This window comes from Artemia sp. Qi Xiang Cuo, chromosome 8 (genome assembly GCF_049724085.1).
Source record: "Artemia sp. Qi Xiang Cuo chromosome 8, ASM4972408v1, whole genome shotgun sequence".
Taxonomy (NCBI): domain Eukaryota; kingdom Metazoa; phylum Arthropoda; class Branchiopoda; order Anostraca; family Artemiidae; genus Artemia; species Artemia sp. Qi Xiang Cuo.
The window spans coordinates 59,008,813-59,029,563 of record NC_142801.1 but is presented as its reverse complement, the minus strand read 5'-3'; the positions used below and the strand labels follow the sequence as shown (position 1 = coordinate 59,029,563).

General features: G+C 36.2%; 1 protein-coding gene across 1 annotated transcript in view; it reads right to left on the bottom strand.

Moving 5' to 3' along the window:
- Positions 1-906: 906 nt before the first annotated feature.
- The window catches only part of LOC148949619 (protein tipE-like), a 44,241-nt gene continuing 24,396 nt past the window's right edge, over positions 907-20,751 (bottom strand). Inside the window, exon 2 of the mRNA XM_089093047.1 lies at positions 907-2,478. Coding sequence (XP_088949173.1) covers positions 1,292-2,320 — 1,029 coding nt within the window. The 5' untranslated portion in view covers positions 2,321-2,478 and the 3' untranslated portion in view covers positions 907-1,291. The remainder of the gene's footprint in view (positions 2,479-20,751) is intronic.

The window sequence follows — 20,751 nt, the reverse complement described above, 5'->3', positions numbered from 1 at the left end:
TAGCAACAACCCATGGATAGTCTCAACGATCAAATTGTCTTTCCATAATTTGATTCAGAAATTAAAGCTGTTTTTTACTTGGAAGTTTTTTAACATAGAAAGATTAAAAAGATTGTAAGGATAAAAAATAAACTTCTTTTGAATGATTTTATCTCTAAATTTTCCAAAAGTAAAAACAAAACTTTTCTGCAAGATTTAAGGTAAGTCATCAATGCCCTCACCTATAAAAAAGTAAACACAACATTTTACTGCAAGTGAAAACTTACGAAAAACAAAAGTTTTCGTAATGAAATGATTGTTTATACACTGTTTAGAAACAAGAAGGCCCTTATTCATGCCCAATATGTGTGCGCATAAGTGAGGATGGGCTTGATGTATGAGTGTGGAACATTTAAGTACTTGAGTCTTTGATTGAGGGGAATCTGATCAAAAATGGCTAATAATTGTGACTGGAAGCGAGTGGTTGCGGGGGGGGGGGTTCCTCGGTTAAGTATAGACCACATAGAAAGTTGCGGGAAATTATAAGGTAGCTTTACATAAATCTATCTGTGTTGTTAAAATACTATATAATTTCCTCATTATTATATAATATTTATTATATATTCATACTATTGTACTATAATATAAAATTATTATACTGTAATAATTTCCGTTATTATATGCTATCTTTTTGCCATGGTCAATGCCTTTAAAATCGTGTCGTATATCAGCAGTGCTCTAAACTTAGCTTTTCCATTCAGAATCAAGTCAAATTATATGCATCGTCTTATGAATGCATTTTTAGATCTGTTTTCAATTTGACCACCTCCTACAAAAAAAAAAATAATCCCCTGGCTCCTATATTAGTACATTCATTTTTATCACAAATATACTACCGAACGTAATAAACAAACATAAGGATACATACAATTATTCTTAATGTTTGCTGATTTTGTTATAAAACGTGTCAAAAACTGGTACTATGATCTACTTCTTTGCACAGTAAAGGTAATATACAGTAACAAAAAGTCCTATGCTCTCCGTTGAAAATTTTTGACACAGATCTTAAACCACACAAGTTCATGACCCCGCCTTCGCGTACGCGCAATGATAAATATTTCCGATAAAAACCAAGTAGCAGCTATAACTATGGCTCTGACGTATATGCTTCTGCCGACGCATTGCTCTGACGGTCCGTCAAATTGCCTAATTACGTGCTATGAAATGTGTGTCATGTTTGGAGAAACATTTCGCTAATGTATATTACATTTACTGTGACTTCTTTGACACATAAGAAAATCTAATTAGTTCACTATCTATTCACACCGTTTGATGTCAAAACAACATTCTGTTTTTCTTCACAAAATGCATCAGGAACAACACCAACCGCCTCATAGATCCTGTCTTTGCGCCAAAAACATGACTTTGGAAAGTGTTTAGCGATTAAATAAGCACTCGAAAGCAAAGCAGTTACTCCTGGTGCAACAAGACACATATAAATATTAAACAACGCGTTTCTTTCACTAAAAGTGGTGACCGCATAACTTGGGTCTCTTTGCGAAACGTAACACGGATAGGCTGATCCTACAAATGATGAAAATGAGTAAAATATACTGCAATTCACGGTTGGTGGATAGCCGCAGCCTTTAATGTTTGTTAAAAGAAGAAGATTTGTATAATTCCACGCAACCATTTCCGTAATACTCCATTTCTCAATCTTGATGGGTGCTTGGGTCGTTGATAATACTTGTTTAGTTTTGTAACTCCGTCTTTCTTCGTGACGGCCTCGTCCTCTTTGTTTCATTGCAGTAGGTTGTTGATCAGCATTTCGTTTACCCCTTACTTCAAAAACGAGTTCACCAAAATTGAAAGGATTTTTCGTAGTTACACGAGGATTTAACAGTAAAACGTTGTTACAGAGTGGGGTTAAACTAGTATTGAAATTCTCCCAACTTTTGAAGGACACATTAACATAAATTTGTTTACACTTATAAAGCTCGACAGTGCAGGCCTGACGACATGAAGCCTTAATGCATGGGTTGTTTATTCCAAATCCATTGAGTGTTTCTACTCTTGATGTGACACAGGTGACTGGTTCTGGTACAAAATTGGCAAGCAGAGATGTTACAGCTGGCTCACCCCATATTGGAGTTAATATGGCTAGAAGCACAATACTAACTGAAAGCAAAAATATTGCCAGGCCTGTTGCAAAATAGTTAGCTATAACTCTTGGGGTCAGCTTTTGTTTTAAACGTGGTGGTGGTCTTTTGCGTGGTGGCAAGAGGGCGAGAAGAGTGGCCGAGGGAACCTCGGCTTCTTCCTTCTCGCCTCTTGCCATCATAATGTAGAGAGGAGTTGCGTGGTTAATTTTTGATGGTTTAAATTACGCTAACTAAAGAAAATAGGCTAAGTTTGTTGTTGGGTCCTGGACTTCATGGATGAAATTACAAATGAAACTGCTCCAAGATTTATGCATCATTGTCATGTACACTCTTTTCCCTGAAAATATGAAAATGTAAAAATCCTATTTTTGATCAATTTATCAGCCAGATTGCAATTTGAATCTGGTTCTTACATAATGGCTCAGTTTTGTATAAAAATATGCGTAAAAATTAAAATTTACACAGGTGAAACTTAAACCATGGCTTTTATAATTTATAGAGAAACTCAAAAATTAGTTATTTTCAAAAAATACTAAAACTCAGAAAACAGTTTAGATAAGTCTACCCGGTAGTTTACAATTCTTCCAAAATAAAAACGAGTCGTTTGATTCAACACACACAAATACAAATTTTTAATTAAAAAAATTTCTAATATTTTTGGTACAAAACTCCTCAAGAGAGGCCTGTCTCCCTTATCCTAACAAAGCCTTGTTGAGAAGAATTTTATTAAAGGGCTAGGAGAATGTTTTTACTTCTAATTGTCAGTGAAGTTTTCAGACAAAACATTCTTGGAAGAAATTTGCAATCATTTTGACTGCGAAATAAAAAAAGGAAAATAAAATAAAACTTGCCAATTTCCTCATTTAAGGGATAACTTTAGACAACCTTCCCGCTACAGTTTTGTATAGTATTTTTTACTTGCCTTACAATGTTGTTTTAAATCGTTGTTAACATTTGAAGGTTATATTTTTGAATTCGCTTCCTTGTTAATACGTTTCCATGAATCATTAGTAGCCGATTAGCGTGCAATTTTATTTTCAAGAGCGAACCAAAAATTGTTAGTAGCAATTGGGACGACAGAAGCCTGCCTTAGATGACAACGTAAATATTAAAATCAATCATTTCGAACTAAAACTTGCCATTTTTTAGGAATTTAGGCCGTTTTTCGAATAGCCATTACTTTCGTCTGAATATAAAATTTTACCATTAAAACTAATCAAAATAATAGCAATTCCTGCATCAACTACAACTGGTAATCTCTTTTCGCCATACTGTTTTTGTTTGCTGTGGGTCGTGGTTTATTTTTTACTTGGTTGCATATATCCCTGTATGTTTCCGACAGCTATAAAGTCAACCAAGTCATGTGAAAAGAAATTCGAAAAATTGAGTTTAGCTAGTAATATTTTGGCCAATGCACAAATAACCTAGTTAAAAAACTCAAATTTTCCGAATCAGAATCGGGTAAACTGAGTATAGAACGATGAGAAAATGGTTGTGAATAATTGAATGGAGGAAGTGTATCAAGCATGGTAGAAATGTTCCAAGCAGGGTAGAAGCACGCCAAGCATGGCAGAACTAAGAAGTTGTAAAACTGTGTAGCACACGAGGCGTTATACAATGTACAGCAGGTTGCGTGAAGTGAACACCCCCTAATTTTTTATTGAGTTTCTTTGATAATACGGAGCTCTTCAATCACTTTTCAAGAGCCATAAACTTTTAGTTTCCAGTTGACGGATTCTAAGACATCCCATTTCATGTGAAGGTGGTATGGAAACACATAACATTTTTCGATATAGTTCTTTTTTCGATTTAGCCTGTTCTAGAAAATTCCACTTAATACTCTGCTGTCTCTTGTGTGTTTTACACGCCCCTTTTTACATTACGAAAGGTGTGTTTAAACATTAAGCAATTTACATTATTCATAGCCTTTGGGGTGTCATGTCTTAACCAGAGGCTTACCTGCTATGCCTTTGACCAAAATGACAATCCCAAAATTTTGACTGAATGAAAGGCAAAATAATTTTCTGCAATCATCCCTTCCATATGAAGAGGATCGAAGAAATAAAACGGAGCTGTTAAAATATTTAAGCATATCACACTTTACTGCAAACAACTCTAAAGCGTTTTCTTGATCAGTAGTGTACAGTGTTAGGCGAGTTTTATATCGATACATCGGGTTAAAATATCGATATCAGATAAATGTCGTAAATTTTAATATCGAAAACGTTACTTGGATATTTTTGACTATTTTCGGTTTTTTTCTGCCATCTATCGGTGGATGGCCAGCAAAAAAGATTGAACATAGAAAATTGTCTCGCAAATGGCCGAGAAGAGGAATAAGGTATTCAATACATAAACTGATATATAGCATACATAGATGTATCCTGTATCACTGCTCATAGCCTGCTCTCAAACACTAACTATATTTAGTGAAGGTTGAGTCGGTTGACTCTTAAATGCTGATGAGGAACTCTGGAAGACTTTGCTTAATAAAATGTCTTTAGTTTATCAGCCTTGGTCAGGTCACATCCGTCAAAATTACCATCTACCTTGATTGGTGTTTCAAGAAAATGTTTATATCCCGTGACGATTTTCTTCAAGTTGAGAGTAAAATAGCAAGAGATATGGATTTAGCCTGTTTGGCTGCTAAATCCGCATCAGAATGCTAAATCCGTATTTGTTTTATGAAAAAGAAAACTGCGAAAGGCACGGGTACTGATTTAACTGCTTTGAGCGAATCATATGCAATCTGAAAGCAACTTACGTTAGCCCAAGATGAAGTTACAAAACTTAAATTAGTTTATTTCTTTGAATTTGAATTTGTTTGACTCTAGTTCGGCTGACATCTCCTCCTTTGGTGAGCGACTGCTTCAATTTGAAAATAACCCAATAGATTTTCTTAGCCTGATTAATAATTGAGTAGGTCAGTCTAATAAATCACCATCTAATCATGGGCGACCATAAGGATGGGGGCTCCCGCCCCCCCTGGCTGAATGATGTTGGCTTATTTTTATATTTTTGTTCTGAGATTCCGATTATATAGCATTAAAAGTGCCAATTAGACGAAATTCGCCCCCCCCCCTGGAATTCAACTTATGGGTGCCCATGCATCTAATCCCTATTTTTCATTTAGTAGTAAGTATGTATCGGATTTGGAGCGAGTATCCAAACGAGATGGTAGTTTCTCTGTGCTTCAGCTTAATGTACAGGGCCTTTGTTCTTCATTTGATGAGTTGAAAAAAATAGTGCTTAGTGGCCATCCTGATTTTATTGGGCTTTGTGAGACTTTCCTTGATTTGAAAAATGAATCTATTGCATCTCTCTGGGTACAAGATGGAATATTTAAATCGAAGTAGGATGGCAAGAGGTGGCCTCGCTGTTTATGTTTCGGAATGTCTTCCGTACTCTGTTAGACGTGACCTATCAAGAAATGAAGAAGGAATTTTTGAATCCATATTTATTTAGATTAAAACCCAAGCTAAAACTTTGATCGTTGGTAATATATACCGGTCTCCTTGTGGGTCTGTTCCCTCTTGCATTGAGATTCTTGATGAAGTTTTGGAAACAATCCAACTTCATTCATTTGAACTTGTTGTTATGGGTGACTTCAACCTTAATTTGTGTGACCGGAGGTCATCCTCGTCCTTGGATTTTATTTCAACAATGCTCGCTTGTGGAACATTACCTTCTGCATGAATTCCAACTCTCATTACCAACACTACTGCTTCTTTGTTTGATAATATTTTTTCATCGTTGACCTTGGTGCAAAATTTTGTGTTGACGAGTGATATCTCGGACCATTTTCGTGTTTTTTCCACGTATGATTTTTCCGATGCGTTGCCAAGGAGGAACGAAGGGGCTGGTTTTTCCTCTTTAAAATTTAATGATCAGGGTTTGTATCTTCTTAGGTCACGGTTGGCGGGTTGTTTGTGGAGTATTTCTGAAAATAAATCTGATACAGATTCTTTGTTTAATTATTTGTATGATTCTTTGAAAGAAGTTACCTTGGATACATGTGTTGCGCCCCAGTCGAATCCGACATCGAAAAGAACAACCTCTTTGAATCCTTGGATGCCTCCGGGACTCCTTAAAAGTTGGAGAAAGAAAAATAATCTTTGGAAGGCTTACAGGTCCTCTAAGCCATCTTCTCGTGATTCTCGACTTCAACTTTTCAAAGCTTATAGAAGAGTTTACTATTCGCTTTGCCGAAATGCCAAATCGTTATTTTATTACAGAAAATTCTCAGCGTGTGGTAAAGACATTAGGAAGACATGACAAGTAATCAATTTTGTTATCAGGTCATCTTCTCTGCCTCCTTCTGCCCCTTCAAGTACTGTGATGGAAGGCGAAAATGTAGAGGGTGAGCTAAAAGTTCAAGATGTGTTTACTTCTTATTTTGCTAATATCGGCAAAATTACAGCCTCTTCTGTAAGTCGTTATTCTTCTCTACCTGATTTTAGATCTTATCTTGGACCGCATTGTCTTATATCAATAGGATTTGAACCTGTATCTGAAGCTGAAGTAGCCAGAATTGTCAATGTTTTGAGGGGTTCTTCATCTTCTGGCTCAGACCGTATTCCGACTAAGGTCGTAAAGTTCATTCTTCCTGTCATCATTTCTGCCCTCACGAGACTTATCAATCTTTCCTTTGAAAATGGTGTTTTCCCAAGTGCTTTCAAGCGTGCTCGCGTGATTATTCTTTTTAAAGGTGGATCAAGGAATGATCCTGCAAATTATCGTCCCATATCCCTTTTATCAGTGTTTAGTAAAATATTTGAAAAAGCTATGCTTTCTCGACTTCTTAATTTTATTAATTCTAAACACTTTTTTCATGATTTTCAGTTTGTTTTTAAGGCGAAGCACTCAACTGAGTATGCATGCGCAACTCTTTTGAATTATTTATATTCAGTTCTTGACTCTGGTCTGATACATGCTGCTCTTTTTCTCGATGTACGAAAAGCATTCGACTAATTAACACACATGATTCTTCTTTCGAAACTTTCCCATATTGGTATAAGAGGGAATACTTATTCTTGGTTTCTATCATATTTATCTGGTCGAGTCATTTCGGTTGATCCGCACTTTTATAACCCTTTGGGAATAGAATTTGGCGTTCCACAAGGATCCGTTATTGGGCTGATACTCTTTTTAATCTACGTCAATGACCTTATTAATGCGGTTCAAAATTTAAAACCTACCATTTGCTGTCGTCTTTGTCAACCAGCATCCGTCACTAACTGTGACAGGAGTTCGTCTTTACCGGATGCACTTATTGCTTTTGCTGATGGCAGTACTCTTGGAACAGCTGGTAGAACTGAGTCTGATCTTCGTTCAAAGATAAATGCCCTTTTTGAAAGAGTTATCCAATGGTTTGATGTAAACTATCTTGCCTTAAATGTCGGGAAGTTTTTTTTTCTCATTTTCTCCAGAGTTTCAAAGGCTTGCCCTGACTTAAATGAAATACACGTATCAAGAGGATCTCTAAGTAAACCTAAGGATCGTTATATTCGATTTTAGGTATCTTGTTCGACAACGATATTTAATTTAAATATAATGTTGATTTGATTAAAATGAAAGTCTCCAGGAATCTCGGAATCCTTAGAAGGTTCAAATATAAAATTTCATGGTCAATTTTTAGTATCTGGTTCAAAAGTCTTGTTCAATTTTTTGTTTCATATTGTTCTGTTATTTGGATGCCAACTTTTCCCTCGTCTCTGATGCCACTTTAAAAACTTTATGATAAGGCAAGGACTCTTATTAAGGAAACTAACTGATATTCACTTAAACCCTTGCTTGATTTGAAATCTCTCTATTTTCTTTCTTGCTCTTCTTTCATCTTTTTACAGTTGCACGGCAATCTTCTTGCTGCTTTTTGCAATAATATATCTTTTGTTTCTGATCAGTCGACTTATCATCTCCGCACTTCCAGCAACTTACAGATTCTTCATACTCCATCAGTGAGGTCTGACTTCAACCCTCTGAAAACTTGCTACAGGATTTGGGACACGCTCCCTGTGTCTGCACGAGGCTGCCACTCGTTTGGTATGTTCAAAAATTATTTCAGAGATTTTCTAGCTAGAAATTCATTTTTTTTCAGGTTTCCCTTGGAGTTGATGTCTCTGGACTGAGTTGGATATTTGTTTGAGTTGGTTAATTCATGTGTTATCCCCTTCTTAGCTTGTCATTCTGGAGATTATTTAGGTAGACGACTGGATTTTTTTTATTTTTTTTATTTTTTGGATTTTGTTTATATATTTTTTTCTGTAGGTATTTTTTTCTCCCCTGTTCTTTCCCGGCCATGGAGCCTTACGGGGGAGATTTCGTTGATGTAGCTTTTTGCTTATGATTTTTATTGTTAAATAAAGAACTCACTCACTCACTTACTCACTCACTCAGTAAATACAAGAGCCGTGACATTTCCTTTGATTCAGCAACGATAAAATCAAGCCAGTTTAGGAGATTGACAATGTTTTAGTAGCCAATGTAAGGTGTGCTTCGGCAGTAGGTAAATCAATGAGGACACTACGAGTTCCCAGGAAAATTGATCCATTCCAGTCGTGGAAATCCCGTAATATAGGGGGGGGGGGTCTCAGAAATACTTATGAGAGGTTGTCATGAAACTAATGTCTATGCTCGTCACCAGTGCTCCCTCTTAGACTGTTTCCTAAAACCTTCTCAGTTAATCACAGAAAGGGGGAATCAACTTAGGGGGAAACATCGACATGGTGCTGTTGTCAAATAGCCGGTAATTTAACGTTCTTTATCCTGAGCCTGAGTAATTTCGAATCTGGTGGTTTTCGTGATATTCGTTTATGCAATCGAAGTAAAAAAAAAAGGAAAAAAAAAGTCAAATACACTTTAATGCAATTTCTATGGTTGAACTTAACTTTGGCAAAAACAATACGTCTGATTACAATCAATTAGTCTGAATACAATTAGTCTGAACAGTAACATAATCCAAAATATCCATAATTATTTATGGAATCGAATTATCTTTTTATTGTTTCATTTTATATTATTCGAAATTTGACAAAAATTCTGCAAAATACTGTTTAATTACAATTTTTGTTACTGAACTTTGGAAAAACCAGGAGTTAATTTGAGCATAATATCGAAAGTAAAAACACTGATTAATCAAATTATCACCCAGCGCTAAATTTGGCAAAACCAAGAGTTAATATGAGCAAAAACATGATCCGAAAGATCAAACTGCCGGTCAACAGTATTCATTACCATTCGTAACAGATTTACGATAATGTTCTTAAGCTATAACACTGTGATTGTAATGATTTGTTTAAGCTCAAATCTGAAGGTTAGATATAGCGTGACCACATTATCAAAAGGCACCATTTGTAGTTTGTCAGAGCTCAAATTTAGACACGTCAGATTCTGTCTAAACCTAATTTTTAGAGCTCTTAAAAAATTATTAATAATTAATGCTATTTAAAGGTTTCCTCAATACTGGCGTGGAATTCTCATCAACATGTTCTTTTTTCAAAAAACTTTGCGAGAAAAAAAAAATATGCTTACATTTCTGAGCGTAGATTATTCAATCTGCTTTATTTCACATTTAGGCTATTCAAAAAATATTTATTATAATTCAAAAGATGTTTTAAAAGTTTTTATAAAAAATTTTATCCTATTTTACTGAATTTGTCGAAGATTTAACCGCTAATTGAGACACATTCAGTCTCAATCTTATCCTCCGTTACACCAACGGTTATTTGTCATTGCAGCTATTAAAATGTGTTCAGCTTATACTTATAAACTTGGAGAAACAGGAGGGACAAGGGGGGAGGAGCAAACATACATTCGAAGATTTAGGTTAGCATTTCATTTTTATTTCATCTTGAAAATTGTCTTATCGCAGTTTATGCAAGATTTATTGGAAAAATTTGAATGGTCACTTGCGTAACCAATCCTTTCTAGAAAAGTAAGAAATTTCATGTCTTGTTGATAGGGATTTTAGAGTTCTCACACATGCTCAATTCAACTGTATAATTTCTGTCAAGACCGTTCCCCCTTTGCATGAGTTCAATTTCAATTTTCGAAGTTTTGAAAATGTTAATTCGCTAATAGGTTTTAATAAGCAACATTGAAACGAATACATTATGTATATCAGCATAAATATTGGATTTTTTGCTCTATATGTTCTATTCAAAACTAAAGCTTTTGGAGTTTGAGTTTTTATAATGAGAATAATTTTTTAATTACAGCTTATTGCCGATAATTGTTTTATTCGTGGCTTCCTTAAACTTGAGGGGCACAACTATTCCCTCTTCCAACAAAATTTGTAAAGTCAATTTTACTACTCCCTATGCGCCGGAAAGCACATTAAGTGTAATCTGTTACATTGCAAAAAAAAGTTCTACAGTACAAAAGGAGCCCTCAACACAAAATTGTATACTTAGTCCCAAAATTGTCCTAGGAATGAATCGGAATTAAAAATTCACTCCCCCCTCAGCTCCTCTAAACTTCATTCTAAGTAAACTTGAAGGCACCCCCCCTAGAGATCAAGAAATATTCAAGATGTATATATAAGATATATTAGCAACATGCCTATTTAAATCCTGGTAAAAACAATTCTCTTTTATTTTGTTCCGTATACTTAGTTACCCTTCTTCCTATTTTTGAAAAATACCTCTGTCGGATTATATAACTGAAAGAGCCTGTATTGATATTTTCATTAAAAGATAAATGGGCATATTTTTTCGTCCCTTCTGTATTTAGTCCCGCCCATTAAATTTTCGTGATTCGACACAACCGGTTAGTTAAACAGGGTAACACGAACGTGGTAACAGTTCGTTACCACGAACTGTTTTATACAACCACCTTAACATATGGACTCTTGTTTTCATCTTAACTTCATGCATAAAGCTGACATGTTCTTAGTTACTAAAAATAAGGTCGTACACATCTATCGTGAATATACTTCAGTTGGTTATACGTCAGGTTATACGTCAGGTTATACGTCAGGTTATAGGTGCTTATTTTTTCAAAATGACGCAGGGTACAAAACTTTTAATGTCCATTAAAATGTGTTTTTTTTCTTTGCTCTAGAACAATTGATTCGACTCCCTGAGAAAAAAAAATTAATAGAGCATCCTTGACCATATGTTTTAGAAAAAAAATGCCAAGGAATGATTTAAAATTAAAGATTCCCCTCTTGCTTCTCCTAAACCTCTTTCTAAATTAACATGGGGGCATCTTCTTCTCCCCTGGAGAGCAAGAAAACATACAAGATGTATATAAAAGAACAATTAGAAGTCTCCTAGTGTCCTGGTAAAAACAATTCTCTTTCACTACTTGCATCCCTTTCCTTGGAAAGTTCGTTGTGGTTGTCATGGCCCTTGTGTATGTTTCTCCTTTTATTCCGGCAAGCACATGATTGTAATATCATAGGCAGCGCAATCGCGCTGCCTAAATAAAGAACGACGTTGGCACAATGTATTATTTTTTTTTCATACTAGGGCACTTCGTACCCTGGGGGCATATAAGGTTTTTATAGAAAGTGTTGTCTTAGAAACTTCAAAAGAGGCTCTTTCGGTTGGAAATTCAAAGGGCTAGTCCCTTCTTAATCGTCGAAAGTGAATTTAGGGCAACTGACACCCCTTTCACGCCCACTTTTTAGCCAAACACATCCAATCAAAATTATAAGATAGCCATTTTGTTCAACGTAGTTGAAAGTTCTGGAAATTAGGCCTTTGAGGATGACAATCCCCCACAGCGTTATCGTAGAAACTTCAAAAAAGGCTCATTCGATTGGAAATTGAAATGGCTAGTGCCCTTTTTAATGATCGAAAGTGATTGGAAGGCAACTAACACCCCTTCCACGCCCACCATTTCCCCAAAACGTATCCAATCAAAATTTCTAGACAGCCATTTTATTTCCACGTAGCTGAAAGATCTGTAACTTATACCTTTGAGCAGGACACTTCCTCCACAGTCTTCAGGGCATGGGTTATAAGATATGCACTAGGGGCATATACGGTTCTTATTGAAATCTTGGTCTCATTTGATTGGAAATTGAAAGTTCTTTAGCTCACTTTTTGAGAGTCAAAAGAGGTTGGAAGGAACCTAGCCGCCCCCCATCCACGATTTTTTTCTCAAACCCATCTGATAAGAACTTTGAGATAGCCATTGTCGTAGGCAGCGCAATCGCGCTGCCTAAGTAAAGAACGATGATGGCACAATGTATAATTATATATATATATATATATATATATATATATATATATATATATATATATATATATATATATATATATATATATATATATATATATATATATATATATATATATATATATATATATATATATATATATATATATATATATATATATATATATATATATATATTCTTCTTCTTCCATACCAGGGCACTTCGTATCGAAGGAGTTGTCGCAGAGACTTCGAAAAGGGCTTATCTGATTGGAAATTGGAGTTGCTTGAGCCCTTTTTAATAGTCGAAAGTGATTGGAAGGCGACTAACACCCCTTCCACGCCCACCATTTCCCCAAACACATCCAATCGAAATTTTGAGGCATCCATTTTGTTCAGCGTAGTTAATTTCCAGATAGAAAATATTTTTTTGAGGACACTCCCCCACAACCCTCAGGGCAAGGGTTTTAAGTTATGCCCTGGGGGCATATAAGAAGGATATTGGCAAAATGTATTATTAATTTTTTTTTCCTTTAGACAAGGGCACTTCGCATCGAAGAAGTTGTCGAAGAAATTTCGAAAAGGGTAATAATTCAATTGGAAATTGGAGTGGCTTGTGCCCTTTTTGATAGTCGAAAGTGATTGGAAGGCAACTAACACCCCTTTTACACTCACCAGTTCCGAAACACATCCAATCAAAATTTTGAGGTAGCCATTTTGTTTAGCGTAGTTGATTTCTAGATAGAAATTATTTTTCTGAGGAGGACACTTCCCCACAGCCCTTAGGGCAAGGGTTGTAAGTTATGCCCGTAGAAACTTCAAAAAAGGCTCATTCGATTGGAAATTCAAAGGGCTAGCGCCCTTTTTAATTGTCAAAAGTGATTGGACGGCAAACAACCCCCCTCTCACGCCCACCTTTTCCCCAAAAACATCCAATCATAATTTTATGATAACCATTTTGTTCAACGTAGTTGAAAGTTTTGGAAATTGGGTCTTTGAGGTGTGACATTAAAACTTAAAACCAACAGAAATTATTCCGTATATGAAAGGGGATGTCCCCTCCTCAATGCCTCGCTCTTTACGCTCTTTAAGTTTTTTATTGTTTAAAAAAATATAGTTGTGGGAAAGTCAAACTTTAGCGTAAAGAGCGAGATTGTGTGCCGATACGTCTTTTCTGTTTTTTTTTCTTCTTCTTATTTTACAAATCTTGTGAGTTGAGACATGAAATTTGTTACTCATGGTTTTTTAAAGCAATATTTACATAATTGTTATTATGAACTGAGAAGTAGTTTCTGTCCCTAGTAATCCTACCTTTTCTTGTTTTGGGAAGGTGGTTTCGCTTGGGGACTACATTAATTATGGAAATATTTTTCAATCGATTGCTTACTATTTGCAATGTCAATTGTTTCTAAACGCATTAAAATATGTGCCTCTACATCACAAATTCCAAATCTATCTGTATATCCTTGCAGTTTATAATATTTTTTGTTCCTTACGTGTACATTTTTTTCTTTTTTTCCTTTTTTTTGTTCTTTACTCTGCATTCTTTTCGTATTATTGCGGGTTATAAATAAACTTGCTTACTTACTGAGGATATGAGAAAGGATTTTGGTTAATGGATTTTTAGAGATGATTTTTGTACAATCACCTTATATATTGCATGTTCAATAGTACCCTCAACAGTTTTTTAGTAGAAATCTCACTAGCTATTTTTTGGGTGGGTGGGGGGGGGGGAGAGGTACGAGACGCTGTTATAAAATAAATTAATGCTAAGTATAGAACTGGGAGCGTTTTTTTTCATGCTATTATGATCTTGAACCTCTGCTTTCATTGTCATGGCCCTTGTTATGTTTCTCCTTTTATTCCGGCAAGCACATGATTGTAATACCATTGGCAGCGCAATTGCGCTGCCTAAATAAAGAACGATGTTGGCACAATGTATTATTTTTTTTTCATACTAGGGCACTTCGTATCGAAGGAGTTGTCGTAGAAACTTCGAAAAGGGCTAGTTCGATTGGATATTGGAGTGGCTTGTGCCCTTTCTCATAGCCAAAAGGGATTGGAGAGCAACTAACACCCGTTCTACACCCTACTTGTACCTAAATACATCCAATCAAATTTTTGAGATAGCTATTTTGCTGATTGTAGTTGATATCCAAATATAAATTATGTTTTTGAGAAGGACAGTCCCCTACATCCCTCAGGGCAAGGGTTATAAGTTATGTCCTGGGGGCATATAAGGTTTTTATAGAAAGTGTTGTCTTAGAAACTTCAAAAGAGGCTCTTTCGGTTGGAAATTCAAAGGGCTAGTCCCTTCTTAATCGTCGAAAGTGAATTTAGGGCAACTAAAACCCCTCTCACGCCCACTTTTTAGCCAAACACATCCAATCAAAATTTTGAGATAGCCATTTGAGATGCATCAGGGGCATATACGGTTCTTATTGAAATCTTGGTCTCATTTGATTGGAAATTGAAAGTTCTTTAGCTCACTTTTTAAGAGTCAAAAGAGGTTGGAAGGAACCAAGCCGCCCCCCATCCACAATTTTTTTTTCTCAAACCCATCTGATAAGAACTTTGAGATAGCCATTGTCGTAGGCAGCGCAATCGCGCTGCCTAAGTAAAGAACGATGATGGCCCAATGTATAATTATATATATATATATATATATATATATATATATATATATATATATATATATATATATATATATATATATATATATATATATATATATATATATATATATATATATATATATATATATATATATATATATATATATATATATATATATATATATATATTCTTCTTCTTCCATACCAGGGCACTTCGTATCGAAGAAGTTGTCGCAGAGACTTCGAAAAGGGCTTATCCGATTGGAAATTGGAGTGGCTTGAGCCCTTTTTAATAGTCAAAAGTGATTGGAGGGCGACTAACACCCCTTCCACGCCCACCATTTCCCCAAACACATCCAATCAAAATTTTGAGGCAGCCATTTTGTTCCGAGCAGTTGATTTCCAGATAGAAATTATTTTTTTGAGGACACTCCCCCACAACCCTCAGGGCAAGGGTTTTAAGTTATGCCCTGGGGGCATATAAGAAAGATATTGGCACAATGTATTATTTATTATTTTTTTTTTCTTTAGACAAGGGCACTTCGTATCGAAGAAGTTGTCGTAGAAATTTCGAAAAGGGTAATAATTCATTTCGAAATTGGAGTGGCTTGTGCCCTTTTTAATAGTCGAAAGTGATTGGAAGGCAACTAACACCCCTTTTACACTCACCAGTTCCGAAACACATCCAATCAAAATTTTGAGGTAGCCATTTTGTTTAGTGTAGTTGATTTCCAGATAGAAATTATGTTTCTGAGGAGGACACTCCCCCACAGCCCTCAGGGCAAGGGTTGTAAGTTATGCCCGTAGAAACTTCAAAAAAGACTCATTCGATTGGAAATTCAAAGGGCTAGCTTCCTTTTTAATTGTCAAAAGTGATTGGACGGCAAACAACCCCCCTCTCACGCCCACCTTTCCCCCAAAAACATCCGATCATAATTTTAAGATAACCATTTTGTTCAACGTAGTTGAAAGTTTTGGAAATTAGGTCTTTGAGGATGACAACCCCCACACAGCCCTCAGGGCAAGGGTTTTTATAGAACGCGTTGTCGTAGAAACTTCAAAAAGGGCTCATTCGATTGGACATTGAAATGACTTGTGCCCTTTTTAATAGTCGAAAGTGATTGGAAGGCAACTAACACCCCTTCCACGCCCGCCATTTCCCTAAACACATCCAATCAAAATTTTGAGATAGTTATTTTGTTTCACGCGGTTTAAAGTTCAGGAAATTATACCTTCGAGGAGGACACTCCCCCCTCAGTCTTCAGGGCAAGGGTTATGAGTTATGCCCTGGGGGCATATAAGGTTTTTATAGAAAGCATTGTTATAAAAACTTCAAAAAAGGCTCGTTTGATTGGAAATTTAAAGGGCTATTACCCTTTTTAATAGTCGAAAGTGATTTGAGGGCAACTAACCCCCCTCTCACGCCCACCTTTTCCCCAAATACATACAATCAAAATTTTCAGATAGCCATTTTATTCAACATAGTTGAAAGTTTTGGAAATTGGGTCTTTAAGGATGACAGCCCCTCCCCCACAGCCCTCAGGGCCGGGGTTGTAAGTTTTGCCCTGAGGGAATATAGGGTTTTTATAGAAAGCGATGTTGTAGAAACTTTAAAAAGGGCTCATTTAATTGGAAATGGAAAGGGCTAGTTCCCTTTTTAGTAGTCGAAAGTGATCGAAAGGCAACTAACCACCGTCGCACGCCCAACATTTTCCCATACACATCCAATCAAAATTTTGAGATATCCATTTTGTTAAACGTAGGCTAGTTGAAAGTTCTGAAAATTAAGTCTTTTAGGATGATAACCCCCTCAGAGCTGTCCATGCAAGGGTTGTAAGTTATGCCCTGGGGGCATATAAGGTTTATATAGAAAGTTGTTGTAAAAATTTAAAAAGGGCTCATTTTATTGGAAATTGAAATTGCCCTTTTTAATATTCGAAAGTGACTGGAGAGTAATTAACCCCCCTATCACGCCCACCATTTCCCCAAAAATATTCAATCCAAGTTTAGAGATAGCCCTTTTGTTCAACGTAGTTGAAAGTTCTGGAAAAGTATTTATTTAAGGATGAAAAACCCCCCAGAGCCCCAGGCCAAAGGTTGTAAGTTATACCCTTGGGGCCTATAAGGTTTTTATAGAACGCGTTGTCTTAGAAACCTCAAAAAGGGCTTATTCGATTGGAAATTGAAATGGCTTGTGCCCTTTTTAATAGTCGAAAGTGATTGGAAGGCAACTAACACCCTTTCCACGCCCATCATTTCCTCAAACACATCCAATCAAAATATTTAGATAGCCATTTTGTTTCACGCAGTTTAAAGTTCATGAAATTATACCTTTGAGCAGGACACTCCTCCCCCCAGTTTTCAGGGCAACGGTTGTGAGCTATGCCCTGAGGGCATATAAGGTTTCTATAGAAATCGTTGTCGTAAAAACTTCAAAGAAGGCTCGTTTAATTGAAAATTTAAAGGGCTATTGCCCTTTGTGATAGTCGAAAGTGATTTGAGGGCAACTAACCCCTCTCTCACGCCCACCTTTTCGCCAAACATATACAATCAAAATTTTTAGATAGCCATTTTATTCAACGCAGTTGAAAGTTTTGGAAATTAGGTCTTTAAGGATTACAAACCCCGCCCCCTCCCCCGAAACCCTCAGGGCAAGGGTTGTAAGTTATGCCCTGTGTAAGGTTTTTATAGAAAGCGATGTTGCAGAAGCTTTAAAAAGGGATCATTCAATTGGAAATAGAAAGGGCTAGTGCCATTTTTAATAGTCGAAAGTGATTGAAGGGCAACTAACCCCCCTCTCACGCCCACCATTTTCCCAAACACATCCAGTCAAAAATTCGAGATATCCATTTTGTTCATCGTATTTGAAAGTTCTGAAAATTAGGTCTTTTAGGATGATAACCCCCTCAGAGATGTCAGTGTTAGGGTTGTAAGTTATGCCTTGGGGGCATATAAGGTTTATATTGAAAAGCCCTGAGGGCATATAAGGTTTTTATAGATAGAGTTGTCATAAAAACTTCAAAATGGGCTCATTCAATTGGAAATTGAGAGGGCATGTCCTCCTTTTAATAGTTAAAAATGATTGTGGGGTAACTAACCCTCCTCTCACGCCCACCATTCCCCCAAACACATCCAATCAAAATTTTCAGATAGCCATTTTGTTCAACGTAGTAGGAAGTTCTGGAAATTAGGTCCTTGAGTCTGACAACCCCTCCCCCCAGACCTCAGGGTAAGGGTTATAATTTATGCCCTGGGGGCATATAAGGTTTTTATTGAAAGCGTTGTCGTAGAAACTTCAAAAGGGCTCATTTGATTGGAAATTGAAAGGGCTTATGCCTTTTTTAATAGTTGAAATGATTGGAGAGCGCCTAATGCCCCTCTCACGCCCTCCATTTCCTCAAACACATCCAATCAAAATTTTGAGATAGCCCTTTTGTTTAACTTAGGTGAAAGTTCTTGAAATTAGGTCTTAGAGGATGACAACCACCCTAACAGCCCTTAGGGTACGGGTTGTAATTTATCCCCTGGGGGCATGTAAGGTGTTTATAGAAAGCGTTGTCGTAGAAACTCAAAAAGGGCTCATTCGATTGGAAATCGAAAGGCCTAGTGCCCTTTTTAATAGTCGAAAGTGATTGGAAGGCTTGACATTTTTATAGTAAAAATTGATGTGGGTATAATGTATTATTTTTGGTTGTTGTTTAGACCAGGGCACTTCGTATCGAAGGATTTGTCGTAGGAACTTCGAAAACGGCTCATTCAACTGAAAATAGAAAGGGCCGATAAGTAAAAGTAAGTAAGTATGACGGCACTAGACCCTTAAGGTCCAAACCGGCGGTGCTGATCTCGGTTTCGTGGCCATTAAGCCAGGAATTACAATGGGGGGTGGGGGGCCACAATGGGGGGCTGATACCCTTTTTAATAGTCGAAAGTGATTGGAGGGTAACTAATCCCCCTCTCACGCCCACCTTCCCATTTGGCCATTATGTTTAAAAACTAAATGTTGCCTTAAGATTAAATCAAAATGTACTATGTTATTGCTAATTACCAATAAGGCATCGCTGGAGTATCCCAAGAACGACTGAGGGTATTATGTTCAAACTTTTGGGGCTACTTTTGCTCTTGAAATTTAACCAAATCAAAATAGCGTAAGCGTATCCAAACTATCAAAGAAAGTAAACAGATTTTTTGTGCGAATGGTATCAAGTTTTCTTTTTCAGGTCAACTAAAGGAGGTATGAAACTAAATTAGACACTACTATTTGTGTCCAGATTTTTAAAAGGGTTTATGTTGTTAAAAATCGCGGAAAGTTTTTCTCCAACATACGAGGACTTGGCCAAACTATAAAGCCTTAAAAAAACGAAAAGATTTAAAGTATTAATTTCCTTCTCCCTGAAAAGCCTATGTCAATATAAAACGAACAGAAATTAATTAAAAAAAACTTTTCCCATAAAATAAGTTTTAAAAAAAAAGTAAAGAACTCCATTAAACAAAAAATGATCAAAAATAAAATCAAATAATCTACCAAGCGTTAAACTACCACAAATCAGAATCGATAAATAGATGAAACCCAAAACAACAGAAATTACAATAAATAACCGAGTCAAACTCAAAACGAGCAGCAATTAACATAAGTTAGGCTCAAAACCCCAATGCCTTCCCAAAGCCAGAACATAATTTGCATTTAACTGAAAAAAATACAAATGAATGTGCATTGTCAGTTTAATATACATATATTGATATTTAGTAATCAAAATGTTAATATTATTTGATTTATTAAAGTTATAAAAGTAAAAACATTTATATTTTTTTCAGTAAAGTGCAAATTGTGTTCTGGCCTTGGGAAGGCTTAGGGGTTTAAGCCCAGCTTATGTTAATTTCTGCTCCTTTTGAGTTTGACTCGGTAGTAGATAGTATCTATGGAATTCTGCTGCCTGTATAGCAATTCATGAATGTAGGTCATGAGTTCAAATACACATTCTTAAAACTACACGTGATTAAACACGTTATAAAACTACATGCTATTTGCTTATGTCCTGTTGGTACCATTCCAAACGGGTGGGAATTCCCGGCCTGTTCCTAAACATTGCAAAAAAGATAACAGTATGAACGGGGGATTCCCCGGGCAAATTTGTTTCAACTCCAAGTTTTTTTTCAATCAGAGTGGGTTTTTTTTTTCGAGCTGACACCTGTTTTTTAGGCAGACAATCAGATACAACGGAGATATTTACTCTTCTCTCTATCTTTCTCTCAATTTTTTTTGGTGACGATAGGTAACTTTAATGGTTATAGTGTGAGTGTCACCTTCTTAACAAATTCTCCATAAACGTCAATTATGTGTGTACTCAGTGTGCCGTTGGTCATTGTCATGTGAGCACCTCACTCGTATTGAGGAACAGGATGGACATCATGTAGTCGACACCCCATGTAATTTATAGGATGGAGAGGATGTAAAAAATCAAGGTTATAATTCCTGTCTTGAAGAGGTGTGTCCCTCTCATCCTAGAGTCCACCTATCCTCCAATTGTCATTATGATAAATGTAATCAGTGGGAGAATACATATCCCGGTATGATTGGAAAGAAACCTAAGCGTGATTTTATTTTAGTGCTACGAGATTCGTATTGTAATGGTTTTAGATTTTTCTGGGGGGAAGAAACAGGTGAACGATTCAACTGCTGTAACAACAAATAAATTTTGTTTATACGTCATCGTTGTGAAGACAAAGGATTCTATGATAAGTACAATGTGAAGACAATTATAATCCCACTGTTTATTATTTGGCTATGACGGAATGTGATTCGACACTTGAGGACATTTGTGAAACTACTTCAA